Source organism: Mus pahari, chromosome 4, assembly GCF_900095145.1.
Source record: "Mus pahari chromosome 4, PAHARI_EIJ_v1.1, whole genome shotgun sequence".
In the NCBI taxonomy this organism is placed as follows: domain Eukaryota; kingdom Metazoa; phylum Chordata; class Mammalia; order Rodentia; family Muridae; genus Mus; species Mus pahari.
The window spans coordinates 85194113-85217087 of record NC_034593.1 but is presented as its reverse complement, the minus strand read 5'-3'; the positions used below and the strand labels follow the sequence as shown (position 1 = coordinate 85217087).

Sequence of the window (22975 nt, the reverse complement as noted above, 5' to 3'; positions counted from 1 at the left end):
ACAGGGTTTCTCTGTGTAGCCCTGACTGTTCTGGAACTCACTCTGTAGACCAGGCTGGCCTCGAACTCAGAAATCCGCCTGCCTCTGCCTCCCAAGTGCTGGGATTAAACCAGTTTTATTTAAATCTTCCCATTCAGACCTGGGTAGAAAGCAGGTGCCCAGCAGAGCTCCCTGGAGTTAAACTGAGAGCCTTTCCTTTCAACACCCTTTTCCCTGTGTGTTTCCTTTCCTTTCTTTGCTGTTCTGTGCTTCTATTTCTTTACCTGCAGTTGTTTCAACACCTGGAAAGCCAGCAGCTCCTGGCGAAGGTCATCTCCACACTTGACAATGACTGAAAGGAGTCGCCAATTGGGAAGATGGCCATAAGGGGAACCTTCTCTGATCCTCCTGTGAAGAAAGAAGTCACAGGATGATGCCAGGGTAAGGACTCAGACCACAGAGGAAGCCTGATGGAGTGTTTAGAGGTAGAAGGGCAATGGAAGAGGTGAGCACCTGAAGATGCCTTGGAATATGAGGGGGGTATTGAGACCACTGTCTACCCTCTACCCTCCTCACCGCACTTTCTCCTGCCAGGGCTCTTTGAGGGCAACTGCAGAAGGGTCTTCAGGGTCTCGTTTGAAGGCTGTGGGAGTATGAGCCAGTTGTTCTGAAAGGCGCCGTCTAGCAGGAAGAAAATACACAATTTACATGGGAAGAGTTACTCAGAGCTGCATGCATGCTTTGCCCACTTTCCTTTGCCACAGTTCCTAGATTCCTGGCAGATTCTTAGCTGGGAAAGCCAGAGAAGCAAGGATAATCAATGGTACAATTTTGCTAACTTGGTAGTTTGTGATCATGTTAAAATGCAGAGAGCCTGGTATTCCTCACTCCTCTATCCCAATACTGATTCAGAATGGGTGACTCCAGAACCTGCATGTATAAGATTTCCTCTCTGCCTTCAAAGAGAAGGATTCCACTTGGGGGTCTCGCTTTGATGACTGGTTTTGCGTTTCTTTTTTGTGGTGCCAGGAACTGAACCCACGGTCTTTCACATGCTAGTCAAGTGCAACTTGGAGAAGTGAAACTCAAATGCCCTTTGGGGCATTTTCTTCTTTTTGGAACTCTCTTAAAATGTCATTTTTGTAGTAGCTCAAGCAATGTCTCAGCTGCACCTTCAGGGCCTCAAGTACCAAACAAGGACAGAATAAGGAGATAAAGGAGAGACACAAAGCTGACAGCTGGTAACCAGACACAGGACAAAGAGGCAGAATGAAGAAGATGAAGATGAAGGACGATGTGATTGGGCCATACCGGATGTCCCCTGCTGCAATGAACACAGGCTCCTTGCTCTCCTGGCTGGTGATGCTGTCCACCGAGAACTGGGAGATGTTGTCACAGCTGTTGGTGTGCACTTCAGGGAGCTGGGAAAGAGCAGGTCAGAAGTGCTAAACACAGATCTCCCTCTTGCTCTCTGCTCATCTGCCACTACCTATGGTATGGTGGCCTACCACTCCACTCCAGCCTTCTCCCTAAGCCACCATGGTTCCACATCACTGTGGCTTTGAGCCATGGATCCCACAGCAATGTTCTCAAAGTGTGAACTACTCCAATAGAATTCATGGAAAAGCATAGGAAGTGCAGATTCTCAGTTCTGACCATCAGTCCAAATTAGAACTACTGGGAATGATATCTAGAAGCTGCATTTTTGTGAACTTTCTAGAATACTCCCAACACTAAGAATGGTCTCAAACTCCTGCTTTCCCAGCTTCCACATCAGTGCTGGGACTATAGGTGAACCACCACACCCAGTTTCTTCAGGCTAAATCTCCACCTAATCTCCTCACTCTTATCTATAAAATATTCTGCCAGGCCCCAAGAAGTCTCTGTCCTTCCTTTTACAAAGTACTCTCAATTACACCTGCCATCTAATACACAGTGACACGTGTATCTTCATTTTTCTTCTGCCAGCTCCACAGTGCCGCTTGAGTTTCTTTTCATGGCTACCAGAGCTGAGTGAGTGCACTGCCTGTCAGGGCTGTACCAGCTTCTCTAGCCTCACTCACTCATCACTGCTCCTCACCTCACTACGCATCAGCGCATACAGTTTCTTTTCATCCCTATCATGGCCATGTTGCATTTTCTCTTCCTCAATCTGAATGGTCTGAATGTTCTTTGTTCTGCTAATTAAACCATGCTTCCAGCCTCAGCTGAAAGATCACTTCCTCCAGGAGATCCTTTGATTCCCATGCTGAGTCTGGAGTAAGCACTCTCTCCACCGTTAGGCCTTCCAGAATGTCTCATGCTCCCTGTCACAGCGCAGATTACATCAGACTACAACTGCCAGCTGTCTGGTCTGATTCTGTTAGCACATAAACTCTTACAAGTATAAGCCAAGTCTCATTCATTAGCATATAGTACTCAGTACCCTGAAACTGAAGTTTCTGACAGTGGTGAGCCACTGCAGAGGTGCTGGGAAAGGAACACAGTTCTCTGTAAGAGCAGCCAGTGCTCTTAACCCTAGGTCATGTCTCCAGCCCTTTATATATTTGATTGAATATATGCATGCATGGCTTGTCAGTCTCTGCTGTCCTCAATCAACTTTATATAGCAGGTGTTTCTTAAATATTTTATTAGTTTCCCCTAGGTCCTCCTTACATTCAACCTGAACTCCTGCTGTAAGAGAACGAGCTTGAATCTATTCCAACCAGCTATTCAGAGCTTTTCCTTCTCATACCCCTTACTATGTACAATATTCATACAGATATGTGCCTCACTCTGTTAACAGGTGTGTTCCCATGTATTAAAAGCTCCTAGAGAACAGGGGCTGTGCCCCCAGGATTATCCCCTTGGAGATCCCTTACCTCCACTTGCAGCTCGCCTATATCATCTACCGACCAGGCCTCATCATCATTGTCATAATTGGGCACAGTGCTGAAGCTGCCAGCCCGCTGCTCATGAGTGATACCACATTCAGGCAGGTTCTCTACAGACCGTGTACTCCGAATTCGGTTTTCAGGAATCCGGGCAGGAACACTAGTTGTGTCGAAGTTTTCACATTCAAGAACTTCCACGTAGATCAGGTAGGGAGCCTGGGTGAAGAGAGAGCATTTGCCACTACCTCCGATCTGAGTTCTACTGACACAGTTCTCTGTTCCGACCTTCATCAGCAGTCCATTATGACTATGGATAACACGCACAGGTAGGAGCTTATAGTACATCTGGGTAAAGGGTGTACATGCCTCTGAGCTTATATAACATCAGGGCTTCAGAAGGCACATGTGCAACTGGGAAAAACTGTTCCCACTATCAATGACAGTCTTCCAGAGAGGCCTAGAAGCTCTGTGGGCTCATGCTAAGGTCAGGGTCCAGGAAGGTAGACACACAAACTGGATAAAGTGAGATGTATGTCAAGGAGAATCCTCTTTTTCAATACTTCCTCTGAGAGAATATGAACCATGAGGACCATCACATCACTCCAGTATGCAGACAACATAGCTTATTTTCCCTAGTATGAATTGGGAGTATTTCTTTCCCTTCTGCCCTCTCTGATCAAAAAGTCTTATAAACTTTTTTCTTTCATATATGGTGGTTATGCCTGGATAGGCTAAAAGTTAGAGGAAGGCTGGAGGCCCTACCAAAAGGAGGGTAAGGAGTATGTGAAAAGCCACTTGCTCTCAATATGGCTCAAGGTAAACTGAAATTATTAGGCTACTTTGGTCCATAAAAACAAAACTCAAGAAGTTGGGCAGGAGGGTTCTTGGATTCTCAGCATCACAAGAGCAATGAGTCACTGTTAGCACATGCACCATAAACTAAAAAGGTCTCTAACACACCAGTAAGGAACAATGCCTGAGCAATCATGGAAATGCAATCAGGTGAGGGGAAGGGTCTGGGTGAGAGCCACTTACCTTATCCTTGGAATTGAGGACAACAGCTTGTGTGTGGGGCACTCGGACCACGTGGTGGTCAAAGCCAGCCGTGGGCAGCCAGACTCGGGCAGGGAGCTTATGGTTGAGCAGGGAAAGCTCTGAGATCAGCCTTTGTGTTTTTTGTTCTTTAGTGGGGAGCGTGGCCAGCCGTTTGCCAATTGCCATCAAGGACTTGATGAATTCTCGCTCAGGAGCCAGCCGGACAGGCTACAGAGGGTTGAGATTAAACCAAAGACGGTAAAGGAAACATTGAAAAAAGTGGACTATCCCTCTTATTTCCTTCTGGCCAGGGCCCCTAGTATATAAAGAGCTGCAGGAAAGGAGCTACCTTTGGCCATGATAGGAGTTTCCATCCTACTTTTCTTAGCTTGAATTGGGAAGAACACATCCCTTTTCTGAAGGCTACTTCCTGGGGACTCAAGATGACCTGAACTCAGCTCACTGGGACAGAATCCTTTGCTTGGACTTGAGTCCTCAAAAACTACCCCAAACCTTTAGTATAGGCAAGGGGACAAGGTCTCAAAAAGCCATCCAGGACCTCAGACAGAAGAGTTCATCCCATCTGGGCCCTCAGGCTGGATCTGTGCTGAGGGGCTCGGCCAGGCCCCAAAGTCTAGGATAAGGGGCCTAAATCAGTATTTTCCCCCTCAGAGAAGGAAGATCCTCTTCATCCCAAGACTTCTATTGTTCTCCATGGCACATGCCCCAACCATCCCCACATTCTTGTAAGGGCTAAGTGCACATGCAGGGGCTGAAGAGAGAATGAACAAACTATTAATGAGGGCACAATCCATGGGAAAAGAAAAGCAGGTGGGGGGTGGTTTGCATAGGTTGATGGAGGAAGCAATAGCTCCTTTTAGCTCTTGGCGGCTTTTCTAAAGGCCCGTCTCTAGCAAGTCCTCCTGGAGTTCTTCTCTTCCTCTGCCTCTCAGAGACTAGGCTCCCCATTTGAATCCCCTGTGGTAAGCTTGGTTCCTCCTGTCAGGTATTACAGCAGTTCCCAGAAAGGCCAAAGTCAAGTCTGGAGACTAAGGTAGGGTGGGGAGAAAGATGGACTCAGACATGAGGAAAAGCTCCTATTAGTCTAAGCCTATCTATGACAGGGACCCTTTACCAAGACAGCCACTAAGCTGGACAGCATGGTGTACACCTATAATCCTAGTACTTTGAAAGGCAAGGCAAGGCAGATCACAAGTTGGAGGCCAGCCTGGGCTATATAGCAAGAACCTGACTCAAACAAACAAAACCCCCATACACTAGGCATGATGACCCACATTCTACTACTTGGGAGGCTGACACAGGAGGATTGCCACAAATTCCAGGCCAACTTGGATTAGTGCTTGATTACTAGGTCAGCCAGTACTACATACCAAAACCCTGTCTCAAAACAAAACCAAAGACATTTACTACACAACTCCATATCTCATCATGTCTCCTCAGTTACATACAACAATCTCCTCTTCTTTATGCTCTTCTTTTTGAAATAAAATTTCATTTGTCAGGATATTCATTCTCTCTCTCTCTCTCTCTCTCTCTCTCTCTCTCTCTCTCTCTCTCTCCTCTCCTCTCCTCTCCTCTCCTCTCCTCCTCTCTTCTCTCTTTCTCTCTCTCTCTCCTTTCCCCCTCCCTGCCACTCTATTTGTGAGAGGGTCTTTCTATGTAGCCCTGACTGGGTTGGAACTCACTATGAGGACTAGGCTGGCCTTGAACTCACAGGAATCCTCCTGCCTCTACCTTCTCAGTACTAGGATAAAGATGTGAGCCACTACATCGAGCTTGCTTATTTTTGTTATTCAGAGTTTTTACCCTTACTACTCATTATTAAAAAGAAGAAAAAAGAAAAAAAAAAAAAGGAGAACATTTTTTCTTTTTTCTTTTTTTTGACATTAAGAACAAATTTTATTCAAGACTTCTTTTGTTAATGAAAAAAATTACTTTGAGAACTTCATGAGTATGCAGTCTATGGCTTCCACCTTCCCAAACCCCTCCCTTTTGAAGTCATGATCTTTTCTATGATAAATACCATTTTTTAAAAAGTAGATTTATTCAGAGTTTGGACACACTGGGAGCAGAAAGACCCAGCTTTTCCCCACCTTTTGTAATAGTTTATAATATTATAGAAAAGATGAAACTACTAGGCTTGGAAATTATCTTTATTTTTGAGACAGGGTCTCACTGTGTAGCTCTGACTGGCTTAGCTGTCAAACTCACAGAAATCTGCCTGCCTCTGCCTCTGTATATGCTGGGATTAAAGGCGCATACCACCACATCTGGCTAATTTTTTAAGAAATTATTTATGTGTATGGGTGTTTGTCTACATGTATGTCTATTACCATGTGTGTGCAGTGCCCATGGAGATAAGAGAGCATCAATTCTCTGAGACTGGAGTTACACATGGTTATAAACCATTATGTGGGTACTGGGAATCAAACCCAGGTCCTCTGCAAGAGCAATTGGTGCTCTAAACCCCTGAGCCATCCCTCCAGCCCCTTATTCTTGTTTTTATGTAGATCGTACTAAGTCCACTTAGTGCTGTGCATATGCACAAGTGTTTAAGTCTGGCCAGGTGGAATTGGGAAACCTACCATGGGGCTCATTCCAGAGAAAACTGATTCTACCTCCCCCCAGCAGCTACTGACTACCTAGAGCTCTTCATCTAGGGGCAGAGCCTAGTTTTTCCCACCCAGAACCGTCTTTTGAGCACTGAGCAGTATCATGTTCAGATATCAGAGTCAGGGTGCAAAGAAACCTCACAGCCTCTACTCTGTGATGGGGGTCAGTGGGCAGGCTTAAAGCCCTGCACAGTAGTGAGGAAGGGAAGCTTTAAGGACAAAGCTTAAAGAGAAAGAGAAAGTAAGATGGACCTGGACTTCAAAGATCTCTAGAAATATCCTGGGGGCTTAACACAGCAATAAAAGAATGAGGTTCTGGGTTCCCTCCCAGAGAGAGGGCTTGGGGTGGGATAGAGAGCTATGCCTTTATCTTGATCCCAGAATCCATCCACTCAGGTGGCAAGGGATCACTGTTCCAAGGGCCCTCCGCCCCAACCAATTCATAGTCATCTCATGTAGAAAAGGCAGAATTCTTTTCCATTCTCAAATTAGCCTTTCTGTTATAGACCCCTGTTACCTAACCATACTGGATAAGACCCCAGGCCTCCAAAAAAGAGGCTCTGCCACAGGGAGGAGAAGGGATCACGATTAAAAGAGGATCAGCACAGGAACTAGAAAACAGAGTGGGTAGACAAAGAATAAAATGTTGAATTTTTATATATATATATATATATATATATATATATATATATATATAATCATCCAAACTCCCAGAGGGTCCAGCACTTCCTCTCACGTCTTTGCCCAGGAACAAGGCCCAAGCCCCTGTAACAGGACTAGAGGGTCATGGGTTGGTCCAGAGAGAGTAAGACGAGAGAACAGGGATTAAGGGATACCCTGGTAGTGAACTAGGGGATGGGCAGAACTCAGACCTGAAAGAAAGGGAGTTAAAAAAGGAAAACCAGTTGTGGGAAGGTAAAACTTTCCCTCAGGCCAATTCCTGTTTGTTTTTGGAGTTGGCTCAGCCAGCACAGGGTCTAACATTTAGAAAACTGAATAAATATTTGATGGGCTGATGGCAGAAGCCATAGGGAAAGGGTTCTTGGTGGGAGAAATGGGATACTAGAGGTTTCTGCCCAGCAGTCCTTGGCACTAATCCAGGAGTAAATTCTACCTCTCCCAGCTGTTTGCTCCAGAGCCCGAGGGGCTAGGACTAAGCAGCACGACATTCCAGTTGCTGTCTGCGCAAAGGATCAGCTGAGCCTGTCAGGGCACTAGCAAAGCTCAGAGGGCATGCCTCCAGGTCTGAAAGCCTGGCAGGGAGATACTAATCTCTGGGAATCAAAGGGGTCTTCACTGGTCATAGAAGACACGGGACGGAGAGGAAATGCGGCCACGTGTGGAGCCTGCCACCCAGTCCCAGCCTGGCCCCACTTACGGAACTGAATGAATTATCAATACTCTCGGTGCTGGAGGAGAGCTCCTGGGAAAGGGCCAGAGGGCAAGGGGAAAAAGGGGTGGGGTTGGGGGTAGGGAAAGAGACAAAGGCAAAGAATTTAGCTCCAACTTGGTTCATAACTGCTTCTCTTGTGCAGCTACATCTGCTTTAGTGAAAGCCAGTCAGTCTGAAATTGCCAGTTGCCCAGAGTCTAGACATCTGTGGGATGATGGAAGGCCAGCTCAGACCTTGAGATCAAAAGCTGAAGGCCAAGGCACCTTCTGTTTTCTGTTTTATCTCCTGTTCTTACCTGAACAAATTTTCCTTTTAGATCAAAATCCTAGAGCTGGGTCCCCAGTGCAGTATCTGCCTGGCCAAGGCTCACTTCTTTCATACCACTCACTCACATGCCTTCAACCAACCCCATCTATGAGGGGACAACTAAAAACTGCAAGACCCCTGTGGTACAAAGTCGATGTTCTTGTAGCGTCTTGGTAGTCTCAGGAAGAGCTAAGCTTTCAGGTGTACATATCTCCTCTCAGTCAGCCCTGTGATCACCTGAGAAAACCTAATCCCAACCTTGAGCCTATGTGACAAAGGGCATCCCAAACCCATGAACCTGAAAGCTGTGGGCTGGATGCTCAAAAAATGCATCAGTCTTATCTCTTCCAAACCTTCTTAGGCTTATTGTCAGGCTATTTATTGCACATGACACTAAATATATTACATTTTTTGATGTATGTTGGACAATTAGATCCTAACTAAATCTGAGAAAGCTAATTAGCAGGGCGGTGGCAATCTTGATTCCAGCCCAAAGTTTAGATCCCAATAATCTAAATATCACCCCAGCTGAGGGCAGCAACACATGCCTGTAATCTCAGTACTTAAGAGGCTGAGGCAGACGGATCAAGAGCTCAAGGCCAGCCCAGGCTACATACTGAGTCTTTCTTAGAAAACAAAAAAATTACAAAATAAACAGCATCCCTCCCCTGTGCTAGCTGGGAGCAAAGTGAGGGAGAGCTCCTTCAGTAACTGTGGTGCAGCACTCTTGGACATGGATCCATAGAGCATCCTCCTGGACATAGATCCATAGAGCATCCTCCTGGACACAGATCCATAGAGCATCCTCCTGGACATAGATCCACACAACATCCTCCTGGACATAGATCCACACAACATCCTCCTGGACATAGATCCACAGAGCATCCTCCTGGACATAGATCCATACAACATCCTGGGTTCTACACACTATATCCTACCGGGCAGGCAGCAGGGACAGGAGCAAGAGGGAGGAGCCTGGACTAAAGCAAAGTCTTAAGAGTTCCTAGAGCAAGAAGGCAGTGGGCATTGCACTTTATTCTATGCTAGCATTTCACGCCTCTGCTTAATTCAATTCTATGACTGAAGTTCTTGATAGAGGCACTACATGTGGGTTTTCCTCTAAGAATCTAGGCAGAAGAGCATTTACAGGGTGTAGTCACACTTGGAAACACCCTGCTAAGGCTACGACTCTTCTACTTTGGGTAGAAGTGGGAAAGAAAGAGGCAGTGAAGATGTCAGGATCTGTTATAATCTGCTGGTCCAATTTCTATACTTATGCTAGTTGCAGAAGAATAAAGGCAGAAAATTGGCCTAGCTGATCCTCTCCCAGACAGGCCCCAGTGGGCTCATTAATGCCCATGGCAGGCAGTAGGGTCTCATGATCTGTTCTCCTCCTACTCCCTGGGCCTGAGTCACTTGTACTGAGTCAGCTTCAGGGAGTGAAGCTGAAGCCAGGAGCTGACATCACACCCTTATCGGGCTGGAAAGGCTTCCAGTGTGACATGCAGCAGATGTCTCTGTACAAAGGTTACAGTCCTGAAAAGACAAAGCTAATCTCTTTGGAGTGTCATTATGTAGGGGAAGGTGTGATTAAGGGTTGGTACCTAAATCACTCTATGATTCTTGTGCCACCTTGCCAACTCTATGCCAAAGTATTTATCATTTGGCTACAAATCGGAAGGAAAATTGAGGCTAAGAACTGCTTTTTTTTTGGGGGGGTGGGGTGGAGGGAGGGTTGGGTGTGTATGTGACTCTGTAGGGAACATAAAGGAATCCTCATAAGAACATGGAAACTTCTGTGAGATCTGGCCAATGAAAAAGAGTTTTGTATGGAGACTCCAGGAAGAAAGTAGGCCTGGGCCTCTTCTCTCCCAGAGCCCCTACTTCACTTTTCTGGAGATCCTCCATAGTGGGAGGAGCATGGGATTAACCAGAACCCGCAAGGTCAACCTAGACTGGGAGCCCAGTGTCAGGGCACACCCAGAAATTCTCCTTTAGAATGTCTTGCTTGGGCTTTAGAAAAATGTTTAGTGTATTTTAGTAAGGCACGTGTATACTTACTGCTTCTGTAAACTTTTCAATCAAGATATACACTAACTAGATCCTTATATTGGAGCTCTCACTTTGTTAAACTTTATCAGTTCCTAGTCCAAGAACAGTATTTTTTGTTTTGTTTTGTTTTGTTTTGTTTTACGGGACAGGGTTTCTCTGTGTAGCTCTGGCTGTCCTGGAACTCACTCTGTAGACCAGGCTGGCCTTGAACTCAGAGATCCACCTGCCTCTGCCTCCCAAGTGCTGGGATTAAAGGCGTGCACCACCATGCCTGGCTTCAAGAACAGTATTTTATCCTCCATCTTTTTGCACACTGTACAGGGATAATAGCTAGTTGTTTAGTGAATGAATGTTTCATATAATGGAGGAAGAAAGGAAAACCATTTCCCTTGGTACCTCAAGTACAAAAGGCATTAATTGACATGTCATCAAAATATCAAAAGGGACTGGCAGAAATTCCTGAGCTCGTCTCCATGCCTAGAAACCTAGTGGTAGTTATGTTTATTTCCCAAGGAGCCTCAGTGGGGTTAAGTGTCTCACTGTCAGCATCAGATAACCCAGAAGGGCCTTGGGAAGTACCATCTTTTTCCATTCCTGGATCTAGTAACCCAAGAGGAGCCAGGTGGGGAAGAAAGGCAACTGGAGAACCCACCCTAGAGATTTAAACACTCATAGAATACCTGCCTCTCAGAGCCATCCATAATCCTGCAGCAGAAGTTAGATGCATAGAAGAGGGACCCCAGACCAGCACAGGGTAAGAGAAGCCCTAAGGCCTCTGCTTTTCTGGTCCTAAGATGCAGACTAAAAAATAGATACAGGGAAAAGTCAAGCCAGACAGGAGGTACCAGTGAACCCCTCCCAGAAGCACACTCACTCTGACCAGACCTGACCTTACATGAGACAGCTTCCGGAGAAGCTCAAGCCCTTTAGGACCTTGGTTCCACCAAGGTCTGGATTCTTCTTGCTTTGCAGCGACCTCCCTTTCTAGACCCTGGACCCTGCTGCTAAACTAAACAGAAATGAAAACAGTCTGATCTAGCTCCCAGAATGGCTTGGGCTTTCTCTGTACATGAATGTGGAAGTGTTAGGTTGTCACATCCTGGGCTCTTCTTCTCCAGTGACCTCTTAACAGCTGGGATCTGGGGAAGCAGATGCTGAGAAATAACCTAGGCAGATCAGCAGTGACTATGAGCACGAGCTATGGACTGGGCTCCTGGTCTAATAGTCATGATTGAGTGACCTTAGTAGTCATTTAACTTCTCTAAGCCTGTTCCTCATGGGTAAAATCATACCACTTAAAGCTGTTGTGAGGATTCCACGTACATCTGGCATGCTGCCCAGCATATCAATGGCCAATAAATGCTGGCACATTTAGTTTTAGTATCATTAAAATGTCATAATAAAATACATTTCCAGGGTGAACAGGCTCTGAATTTCCCTGCCTACTGCATTTCCTTTCCCTATCCACTGACAACCCTCTACTTGAAAGAAACTCTACTGTAATAACTATGTGGGTAGTTTACACCACACAGAGTCAGATGCCAGGACATGGGCATATGCATTCCAATGGTGCAAAGTCTTCATTTTTTTTAGTCCCTTCTTTCCTAGGCTTGGCTGGCAACCAGGACTAGAGCCTACCAACAGTGAGCCAGAGACGAGGACTGGAGCACAGCTGTCTGGGACATCAGAGCACTTGGTTATCTGCCGTGTACTTTTCTCCACTTTATATCTTTCTAGATATATAGTGGAGGGTGGCACTGAGCTAGTGACTGCTTACTTCCTGCTCCATATCACAGGTTAGCTTCTCTGCTGCTGCTCAGGTTCATCTCATCAAGGAGGCATTAGACTTACTTTGCCAAGGCTATTTCTCACCCTTTTATATTTCTCAAAGGAAGGCAGGCTGTTACATTCTGCTGAGGCCCTATTGGTAGAGAATAAATCCATGCTAACAAAAAGTAGGATCTTTGGGGAGTGAGAGAAAAGAATGCTGAGGAGTGGGCAGGAGAAGATGCTGGTGTCCTAGTTAGCATCTTCTCTTTCCCAGCTCCTTTTCCTTCCCTCTGGTGGCTGCTGGGATCTCAGCCAGGCCAGGTCTGTGTCACAGTTCTTAGTATGTGGTTAATGGAATGACAGTGCCATTTAGTGAAATCAACCCTGGACAAAGTCAAGAGTATCAGCCTTGCCATTAGCTAGATGACCTGAGGCAAGTCACTTTATCTCTCTAGTCTCTGAATTTTTCCTGTGTAAAATGAGGCCGGTGGAATACATGAATTCTAAGGTCTTTTTCCATTCCAACACTCCATGTTTCTATAAGTGAAATGAACAGAGGAAAGGACAGAAAGTAGAGTAACCCCACATAAGACATCCTGTCTTCATGCAACGCTCAGACACCTTGCCCATCTGTCCCTCCCCCAATTTTACCTCATCCTCATTCTCCACTTTAGGGTTGCTGGCTGTTCGTTTCAGGTTGCTGCTGAGACTTATGCTGGCTGTAGCATCTGACTTAGAACGCTGGTGAGTCCTTTTAGAGGGAGACAGCCCCGTGTCAGGGGCTGGGCTTAATGTCGGCAGCTCCCTCTTTCGGTGAGCTGGCTTCAGCTCATCTGAGAGGATTAGCTTCCGTAACTTGGTCCCTCGGGAGTGTCGTTGAGTGGAAATGTGCATGTCTGAAGAGTAGGCCCCAAGCAACAGGGCACACTGGAGGGAAAAGTTGATGCTCTGGCGACAGCGGTGGACTATGTAGGGCTTAATGGCATCGCCCACATCCTCATCCATGTGGATATACATGTTAAGCAACTGGGGCAAATAGAAGTCCACATCCTCATTGCGAAAGTAGAAGAGCCGGTTGCCAATGTAGGCTTGCACTCCAGGCTCCTTGGAGTTATACAAGTATGAAATGGCCATAGAGATGTCAAATAGTTTTGACTCAAACAGCCTCAGGAGCCAAGACTGTTTGGCTGAGTTGTTCTGTCGTCGCCGTCTTGCTCCTTTGGCTGTGCCAGAGGCCACACCAGCCCCCATCTCATCTTCTTCCTCTCTGATCTGGGCAGGTGGATCATCTAGGCAACGGATTTCATTGTCCACACCATCCCCATTAACCAACTCCAGCGGGGTGCCTTTGCTAGAGATGGCTACACCTCCATGCAAAAGCTTGACTTTCTCCAGTACCTCCTGGCAAGCCTTCTGTGCCACCTCAGGGTCAATCACTGACAGTTCCCCGACCCCCTCCGTGATGACACTTAGTAGGGAGCCCCCGTTATTCCCTGATGGGCTAGGAGTAGGCTCAGAAGTTGGCTTCAGGGTGGCAGGCTCCACTACCATGTCTCCCATGGCTACAGCCAGACTCCGAGCTTCCAAGCTAGAGGGAGGGAGAAAAGAACAGAAAGGGACACATACACACACTGGTTAGTGCTATCATTTTCAGATCTTCCCTTTACCATGAAGCCTGTTCAAGCAATTTCTCCTTCAACAGCAGATGAAGTCATGTCAACAGAACTCTGCCTTCACTACCTCCCACAACTGATCTCTGTGTTCACATGTGTTCACAGTACCCTTGGTTCTTCGCTTGTATGTGAAAAGACTGTTTTACACGTGGCATGTTAAAACAGCCTGACACATTTTTCAGTATACTGAGATCAACTCAAGTCTTACTCTCTTTTCTTTAACTCTAAACACTTTTTTCTTGCTCTCCTGTGTCACCTTCAAATGTTCATGGTGATACTTTCCTTTTCTTATTTAAGCTGTATCTCCTTATTCATAACATATCCCACACCAGTCCTCTGCCTCTCCCCCAGTTTAGTATCAAAGCTGTTACTATCTTCTGAGTTTTACTCTATAGCCCAGGCTGTTCTTAAACTTGTAGCAATTCTCCTACCTCAGCCTTCCAAGTACTGGAATTTCAGGCACCAGCTACCACTCTATGCTTTGGTTACAGACACTTTCCTTTTCAGACTCAAAGAATCCAGGGAATAAGACCCAGCAAGTACAGTAGTAGGAAGCATCTCTAAAACAGCCACCCAGCTGTCACCAACCTTTCAGAAGCTGCCCCGTCTCCTTCACATCCAGCTTCCTCACACCATACCCATGCTCTACGCTTACAAGCCACACAAATGTAAACACACCATGTATCTTGTCTTGGCTTCCTCGGCTGCAAACTGAGGGAAAAGACCTGACTTCACATTGCTGCTGTACAGAAAACAAGCTGATGTGGATGAAAGGATTTAACACAGCTCTGGCACACAGTAGTACTCTAGTATTCAACAATACTAGCTGACTTGTAACCCCATAAAAGGTTAATAAGCAACATGTGCATATATACTATTATTCTATAAGGGATGTGAATTGCATTAGATTTGTAACTCTTGAAAAAATTATGACCACCTTTCCCTACCCCTAACTGCTTTCCCCACTGTCACATAAAAGCTCTAGAAACTGAAAGGGTTCTAAGAAGACAAAAAGAAATCAGGACTCTGGATGACCTTGTAGAAGTAGTCAGAGAATGCTGCTGCCTCTAAGAGTAGCCTTCAGAGTGTCACCAGACCAGATCAGGACAATCAGCAAAAAGCAGGAGGGAATTTCGGAGTGATTCATAAGGCAGGAGAGAATCAACCAAGTCAGGAAAGTCATCCTCTCATTTTCACATGCATGGGGTAGCATGTGTGTTACTGTGTGCGCATGCACATGGACACACACACACACACACACACACAAATGATACATGAAATTTCAGAAAAAGCAAGGCATGGTGGTATGTGCCTGTAATGTCAGCACTTGGGTAGTAGAGGTAGGAGAAAATATTGTCAAAACAAAACTAAAGCCGGGCGTGGTGGCGCACGACTTTAATCCCAGCACTCGGGAGGCAGAGGCAGGCAGATTTCTGAGTTCGAGGCCAGCCTGGTCTACAGAGTGAGTTCCAGGACAGCCAGGGCTACACAGAGAAACCCTTTCTTAAAAAACCAAAAAAAAAAGGGCTGGTGAGATGGCTCAGTGGGTAAGAGCACCCGACTGCTCTTCCAAATCTTCTTCAAATCCCAGCAACCGCATGGTGGCTCACAACCATCCGGAACAAGATCTGACGCCCTCTTCTGGAGTGTCTGAAGACAGCTACAGTGTACTTACATATAATAAATAAATAAATCTTTAAAACAAAACAAACCAAAAAAAATAAAACAAAAAAAAAACCCCACTAAAACCAAAATACAAAAAAAAAAATTTAACAAAAAAATTCCAACACCTCCCCACCCCCAAAAGTAGGGCAGATAAGCACCTCTACCACTAGCTACCACCTGATTCTTGGGGACTCAGGGACTGCCAGTAACAGAGGATTATAGGAGGGAGAGGATCAGATCATATTGGCAAATGAGACAGCAGAATAGGGACTGAGAAGACCTCTGCATGCTCAAGGATCTGAGTCTGATCCCCAGAACCCAAGGCAAAGAAGCCTAACAGGAAGCATGGTAGCACACACTTGTGATGCCCAGTGCTGGGGAGCAGACAGGCAGACCCCTAGCACTGTCTGCCAGCCAGGCTACCCTACTTAGCCAGCTGCAAGGGGAGGGCCCCTGTCTTTTTTCTTTTTTTTAAGTTGTTACCTGAACTTGTCTTCTGGCTTCCACATGCATGTGCACACACATAAACACATATGGGCAGACACACATACACACAGCAAAAGAACTTAAGAGTTACTTCAAAATCTAAGTCAAATATAGTGTTCAACATTAATTTCTTCATCTTTAAGTAAATAAAAACCAACCATGGAACACTATTTTGAAGTAAAAGGATTAAAACACAGAAATGAAAAAGGGAGAAAAAAAACAAAGTCTTGCATTTATCACTCTTCCTCCTGCAAGCTATAGCATCCACAGCTGAGGCACTAACTCTCCTTCAGATAGACTGCAAAGAAAAAGAAGAGGCCTCCTGTCTGAGCCTAGCAGCCTGAGATGGAGGCTGAGGAAAGATCAGAGCTTAAAATGTTGTCAACTGGGTCCCATAGAACTGGGAGAGGAAGGCATGAGAAATAATCTTAAATCAACTTCATGGGATTTAGAGTTACCATGGAAACAAATCTCTGTGTGCATGTCTATGAGGAATTTTTTAGATTTGGTTAACTGAGGTGGGACAATCTATAGGTAGCACCACTCCATAGGTCAGGGCCCAGAGTTAGTTAATCAAGAGGAGGCAGCAAGGTGAGCACAAACATTACTGCCTCTCTGTTCTCACTGCAGATCCAACAGCTGCCTCACACACAGAGCACTGTGCTTTACCCACTGTGATGGACTATAACCTCAAACTGTGAGCCAAATCAATTCTTCTTACGTTGCTTTTGACAGGTGTTAGGAGGTAGCAATGAAAAACTAACTAATACAATCGAGAAAGTCTAAGTATCAGGGTGGGTCCAGGTTACGGTAGTACAGAACTGCTTCTGAAGAGGCAGAGAAAGTGGCCACGATGTGTTTTATGGGCCTGATCAGTTATGCCTACAGGGTCTTTGCAGGGAATACTACCTCTTAGCCAAGCTCTCTGCTTCAGAGCACCTTAAAACTTCTGTTTGCACGAAATTTAATGAAAAAGGTCTTTATGAAAAGGCTTACTGGACCAGCCTCTCGGGAAAGATGGTACCGAGACCCAAATTAATACCCTTACCCAATTACTATTATTGCTTCTTTTTCCTTGCATGATAAATATGAACTGCTCCACACCAATCCTGGTGGCCTAACAAGCTCCCAAATTTTCATAGACTAGCTTTTAAGGATCATCTGATCTACTGCTCTTCTTCCAAGCAGCCAGGTCACCTCAATTTCCCTTCCTTTCAAGGATCCTTTGAAATGGATCAGAAGTGGAAATAAGATAAAGGAGCCAATATCTTACTGTATGAGGTGGGTAGTAGAGGAAAAGCAGCAAAAGCTCGTGGGAAAGAGGGCCAGGGTGGTATATGGAGGGCCTAGTGCAGCAGTGGATGATTTACCTAACACGAGCACCACTCCGGGTTCAGTCCCAGCAAACCCTACTCCAAATTAATGGAAAAGAAAGGCTCAGATACATTAGCTAAAGCTATGTAAGTGTCAGGTTGAAAAACAAAATAATGTCATAATTACCTAAACAAGTATGAATCCTCTATAGTCAAACCCTCTTCTTCAACAAAGGGTCAAGAAACAGTCACAAGCACTGAAGTGAAGCTATGGAAATAAGCTTTAGACAGAAGCTTAAACTGAGATAATTAAGTGGTGAGCTCTGATCTGAAGGGTGTGAACACAGATGAAGGGAAAGGGACTGTGAGTTTGATCATAAATCCCTATAACACTATTGAATGTTGCCAAGTGCGTGCACTCCTTTAACAGTTTTAAAAAAATATGCCATTCTTCAAAAGGGACTCTATCATCCTAGGCTGCTTGTTCTGCTGCTAAGAAGTTCATTACTGGGGCTAGAAAGATGATTCAATGGTATGACCACTGCCTGCTCTTCTGGAGGACCTGGGTTCAATTCCCAGCACCCACATGGTGGCTTACAACCATCTTTAACCCCAGATTCAGAGGAACAGACATCTTTTTCTGGCCTCTGCAAACAACAGGCACATATGTGGTGCATGGCAGGCAAAACAGTCATGCACACGAAATAAAATTTTTTCTTTCCAGAAGAGGGAGTCAGATCTTGTTACGGATGGTTATGTGGTTGCTGGGATTTGAACTCTGGACCTTCGGAAGAGCAGTCAGGTGTTCTTACCCACTGAGCCATCTCACCAGCCCTTTTTTTTTTTTTTTAAATATAAATTTTTTTCTTAAAAAAACAAGTTCTTTTCTATATTTGAAGGTATAGCACAAAGCTTCAAGGACTCATTTTTCCCCTTTTACCTTAATAGTAAAGGAAGAATGACATCTCCATTTTATCCTGTAGAAACTCTGGATTGAGCAGTCTAGCAAGCTCAAGACCCACCAGATGTTTGTTCAAGGTCTCAAAGGATGGTGGCATCAGGGAAGAGGGCATTCTTAACTACAGCATCGGGGGAAGGGCAGTGGTCTCACAGCAGTTAGGTCAATATTGATCAAGTTGAGAACTCTGTGCAAGGCCATGCAACAGGTATAAGCAGATTCCAACCAGACAGCCCAAGCCTGCTCCAGGAGCCCATGATGAGACTGACAAATGGTAAAGACAGCAGCCTGCATTGCTCACCTTTCTCTGAACTAGTCCTCATGTGAGTCCCAGTGTGCTTAGACTAGGCCTTCTCTTTTCCCATGCCAATTACTGAAAGGATCCTTCCAAACCTCTTACCCAAACCAAAGCAGCTCAGTTTGCTCTATGAGTGTTCAGCAGACATGTCCTCATACAGTGTGGACCCAGATAAGAAGCAGGAAAACCAGGGGGCTTCTCCTGTAAGTGGGGATCATTAGAAGACTGCACTCCAAGTAGCTTCAGGGTAAGCAGAAGTGGAACAAGATGGTATAACTATTTTTAAACCTGACCAGGCCTAGAGTTGGAAGATGGAGCGCCAGGGCCTTCTTTATCATCTCAGACCAAGAGGGATGTGGAAGACAATGCAGTACTTAGACGCTGCTAAGTCCTAGCATGGCCCAAGGTTCTTTTCCAAAGGCCTTCCTACAAACACACTTTCTGACCACAGAATCTGGAGTTATGGATCAGGTACAGAAAAAAAGGCATGGGTGGTCAACAATTTAATGTAGTGGAAGAAAGAAAGCAGAGTTGAGAAGCAGCAGGCCAAGCAAGAGCTTGTGTTTCAAACTGACTTTATATTCATGGTCAGAGACCAGAGAGATCAAAATATCAAAATAAAAGAGAATTCTCAAGATGGCAAAGACACTAGCAATAAATACCTGTCGTCTGACAGCCTGTAGTGCTTTATAAATTAAAAACGTACAATTCGTCAGGCGGTGGTGGCGCACGCCTTTAATTCCAGCACTCAGGAGGCAGAGGCAGGCGGATTTCTGAGTTCCAGGCCAGCCTGGTCTACAGAGTGAGTTCCAGGACAGCCAGGGCTATACAGAGAAAACCTGTCTCAAAAAAACCAAAAAAAAACAAAAAAACAAAAAAACCCCAAAAAACCAAAATGAGATCTGATGCCCTTTTCTGGGGTGTCTGAAGACAGCTACAGTGTACTTATATATAAGAAATAAATACATCTTTTAAAAAAAAGTACAATTCTTCCCCCAGCAGACATCCTGCTATTAGCCTATTACAGCACTGGTGCTTGCAGAATGGGCCATTTTCTCAAAAGACCATTCTAGAGTTCAAGTGAGGAAGTTACAAGCTGAACCAAGGGGCCCTGACTCTAAATATACAGCTCTTCACACTGTCTTGTGTTCCTTTTCACAATCAGCCCCCAACCCAGACACACACACACACACACAAACACAACTTCACCTTAGGTCCAAAAGCTTCTGAAAGTAACCAACACTAGTCCACTAAGCTTCAGTCAGGAAAGCAATGGCTCCCTTAGGTCTAGATGGGAGCAGGAGATACTATTCTGTGATCTAACAGAAATCCCAAAATAATCTAAAGCAAAATTTCTCACAACTTCATTCAGTTTCCATGCTCAGTTTCTGAGCATCGTTCCTAGTGGTTGTTCTTAAACACTCAACAAAATGTAATCTGACTGATAGAGACTTCTTTAAAAGTTGCTTCGTCCTTCAGAAACACACATCTGTCCAGAAAAGCTCCTCCTCTCACATCTTAGTTCAAGGTTTAGCTGATCTGAAATCATGTGTGGAGATAAAGGGCATGATAGAGAACACTTAAAGACCACAGGGAAAACAGAGCGGAGGGGGACAAACATCAGTGGAATCCTGGAGAGAGGTGTCAAAAGGTGGATATCACTATCTGTAGGGGTGTTCACGGCAGAACCTTCTCCTATGGAAGCCCTCCGGAGGACTGGAGATAGAGAAAGGGGAAACAGAAGCCAAAGACAGCTTCAGGTATCATCAGGCACCCTAGAGAGGGGTTGAGGACGAAGGTCAAAGTAGATGGTATCTGGGTATGATGACAGTAGTCTGAGATCCTTTAAAGAGAAGGGAATAGGCAATTCTTGGAAGTCAGGAGCTGGGGGAGTGGGTTATGGTGAGGTCATGGAATCGGAAGCAGAAGAGAGGGATACAATCTGTAGCTGAGGGAAATGAGAACTCGGTGCTGAGATTGCAGACTCGGAAGAGTGGGGCAAAATAGGAAAAGGAATAAAGGCGGAGTCCATGGAAAAGGCTTGTGAGCAGAAACACAAACGGCGAGGAAGGCAAACATGGATGATATTGTAGAAGGGGTCAAATGTGGAAAAGGTTCACGACTTAGGAAGATAGTTACGGAACAGAGGCAACAGAGGTACGAAGTGTGTGTGGTGCTGGTGGGGAGGTGGAATCCACGGGGCAGAGGGAGGGGCTAAACTGAAGAGGAAGCCAGAAAGCAGAGACGACTACCCCGGGCCCGAGAGGAAAGGGTGAGGGACCTCGGGGTGCAGCTGCCACCAGGGGGGCAGTTTTGTAGTCGAACCCAGGTCGCGGTAGGCTGGGCGGGACGGGGTGGCAGAAGGACCCCACACACACACAGGCAAAGGCGACTCACGGGGGAGGAGTCGCTTACCTCCGGGGGACCCTCGCGGAGGGGGTGCAGGCGGTCGGGGTCGGACTGCCGACACCGCCGCCTCAGCAGCAGCGGCCGCTCCCGGGTTCCATTGGCCGCCTGCGCTTCCCTGACAGCGGCCGCGGCGGCTGCACCAGGCCCCGGCTGCGGGGCTGCCCGCGGCGCCGCCTGAAGGGGCCTTCACGGTGCCTCAAGTTGGACCGGACCCCACTAGCAGGACCCAAAATAACAATTCCTTGGCGGGTTCCGATGTAAGCGTCCCCTGGGCCCGTGCCTTTCTTCCCGGGGCTTGCTTTCCTGCTTCCCGGCGTCAGGACACTACCGATGCCGTAGTAATCTGAGTCCAGTGAGCTGCCCGACTCACGCCTGTTCAGAAAGGAAAAGGGGGCGGGGAAGAGCTTTTGGAGCTAGGGAAGGAGCGGGGGGTGGGGACAGGGAGGAGGAGCTTATGGGGAGGGCGGGCCCAGCGTTTGAGGGCGGACCTAAGAGACAGGCCTTACTAAGGAAGCCGAGAGGGAAGTAGCGTGGGTAGGATCTGTGGAGGGACGTGGAGGTACTGATATTTTATGTACTTCCAAAAGTGTATGGACATGCAAATTATATGTAAGCTATTCATTTGCGTAAACCACCGAGTTACCGTAATTGCCACCAGTGGCTTTTTTTCTCCCTCTCCTATCCTACGGGATTCCTTTCGTAAAATCAGCTGGTGGGACCCATGCAGGAGGGCCAGAAAACAGACAAGAAAGAGAAGGGACGTAGAAAGGAGGACAGTCACCTTCATTTCCCTTTTCCTACTCTTCTTTAAGGATGATGCCATGAGTTTGCCCCTATAGCTTCAGGAATGGCCCAGTCCAACCGCCTCAATCTTTCAGTTTCACACCGTGACTCTGGGACAAGGTGCTGTTTCCAAGGTCACCCCAGCTTGCCGCCAAGACCTTAACAGAGGCTGGACAAGCCAGGTTAGGAAAGGTGAGTGAAATGACAAGTTTGGACTTATTCCTTTTCCAAAGGCTACAAAACCACGTGAAATTAAACATAAGCAGGCCTCGTAGACCCCCACAATCACTGTCCCAACGCTTTCCCTGAGACTTTTCTTAGTATCTTAGGCCCCTTGTAAGGGTAGGATTTTTATTTATTTATTTATTTATTTTTGGTTTTTCAAGACACGGTTTGTAGCCCCGGCTATCCTGGAACTTACTCTGTAGACCAGGCTCGCCTCGAACTTTGAAATCTGTCGGCCTCTACTTCCTAAGGACTGGGCCTAAAGGCATGCGCCACCGCTGCCCGGTGGGGAGGTTCTTTTTTTTTTTCTTTCTTTCTTTTTTTTTTTTTTTTTTGAGACAGGGTTTCTCTGGGTAGCCCTGGCTGTCATGGAACTCATTTTGTAGACCAGGCTGGCCTTGAACTCAGAAATGTACCTGCCTTTGCCTCCCAAGTGCTGGGATTAAAGGCGTGTGCCACCACTCCCCAGTGAGTAGGTTCTTAATATACTACTGGAAGCTGGTTATGCCTAGCTCTTAGGTGACATCTTCATTGCACTTATAGGTTGATTTGAGATCTTTGTTTCCTTTTTTTTTCTTTCCCTTTCTTCTCTAGCTTCCTTCCCATCCCCTCTTTCCCTTTTTAGAAACAGTTTATTTTTCCCAGGCTGCTTGTGATATTCCTTGGCTCAAGCCACTGACCTGTGGGGCATGTGGGAATATATCCACATGCCCCCAAGCTGGACTAACCCTCAGCTTCTGTATAATAGTAGTGACAATATTATTGTAACACTATATTAACAATAGTATCTGATGTAATAACATTTTCTTTTTTTATTTTTATGAGTATTTTTATTTATTTTTTTATTTTTATTTTTTTTTAAAGATTTATTTATTTATTTATTTTATGTAAGTACACTGTAGCTATCTTCAGACACTCCAGAAGAGGGAGTCAGATCTTGTTATGGATGGTTATGAGCCACCATGTGGTTGCTGGGATTTGAACTCCGGACCTTCGGAAGAGCAGTCGGGTGCTCTTACCCACTGAGCCATCTCACCAGCCCGTAATAACATTTTCTAAGGTTTGGGGGGTTGGGGAAGATCAAGAAAAGTATGGGTTACAGTACTACATGTCTGTTATTGAAA

The 22975-nt window shown here is 45.9% G+C and overlaps 1 protein-coding gene and 1 long non-coding RNA gene across 3 annotated transcripts in view; one reads left to right on the top strand and one right to left on the bottom strand.

Annotated features, from left to right (window-relative positions):
- Pi4kb (phosphatidylinositol 4-kinase beta) overlaps positions 1 to 21242 on the bottom strand; it is a 31971-nt gene extending 10729 nt beyond the window's left edge. Inside the window, exons 1-8 of one of the 2 annotated variants that reach the window (XM_021196375.2) lie at positions 20850 to 21242; positions 12693 to 13629; positions 7899 to 7943; positions 3888 to 4115; positions 2841 to 3068; positions 1291 to 1400; positions 556 to 660; positions 264 to 387 (exon numbers count right to left, since the gene is read on the bottom strand). In XM_021196375.2, the coding sequence (XP_021052034.1) occupies positions 264 to 387; positions 556 to 660; positions 1291 to 1400; positions 2841 to 3068; positions 3888 to 4115; positions 7899 to 7943; positions 12693 to 13601 (1749 nt within the window). In that variant the 5' untranslated portion in view covers positions 13602 to 13629; positions 20850 to 21242. The remainder of the gene's footprint in view (positions 1 to 263; positions 388 to 555; positions 661 to 1290; positions 1401 to 2840; positions 3069 to 3887; positions 4116 to 7898; positions 7944 to 12692; positions 13630 to 20849) is intronic. The other variant, XM_021196377.1, reaches the window with a different exon arrangement.
- LOC110320393 lies at positions 243 to 2185 on the top strand. Its single transcript, XR_002380455.1, has 2 exons — positions 243 to 420; positions 1129 to 2185. It is a non-coding gene; the product is annotated as an uncharacterized LOC110320393 (long non-coding RNA).
- Positions 21243 to 22975: the final 1733 nt, after the last annotated feature.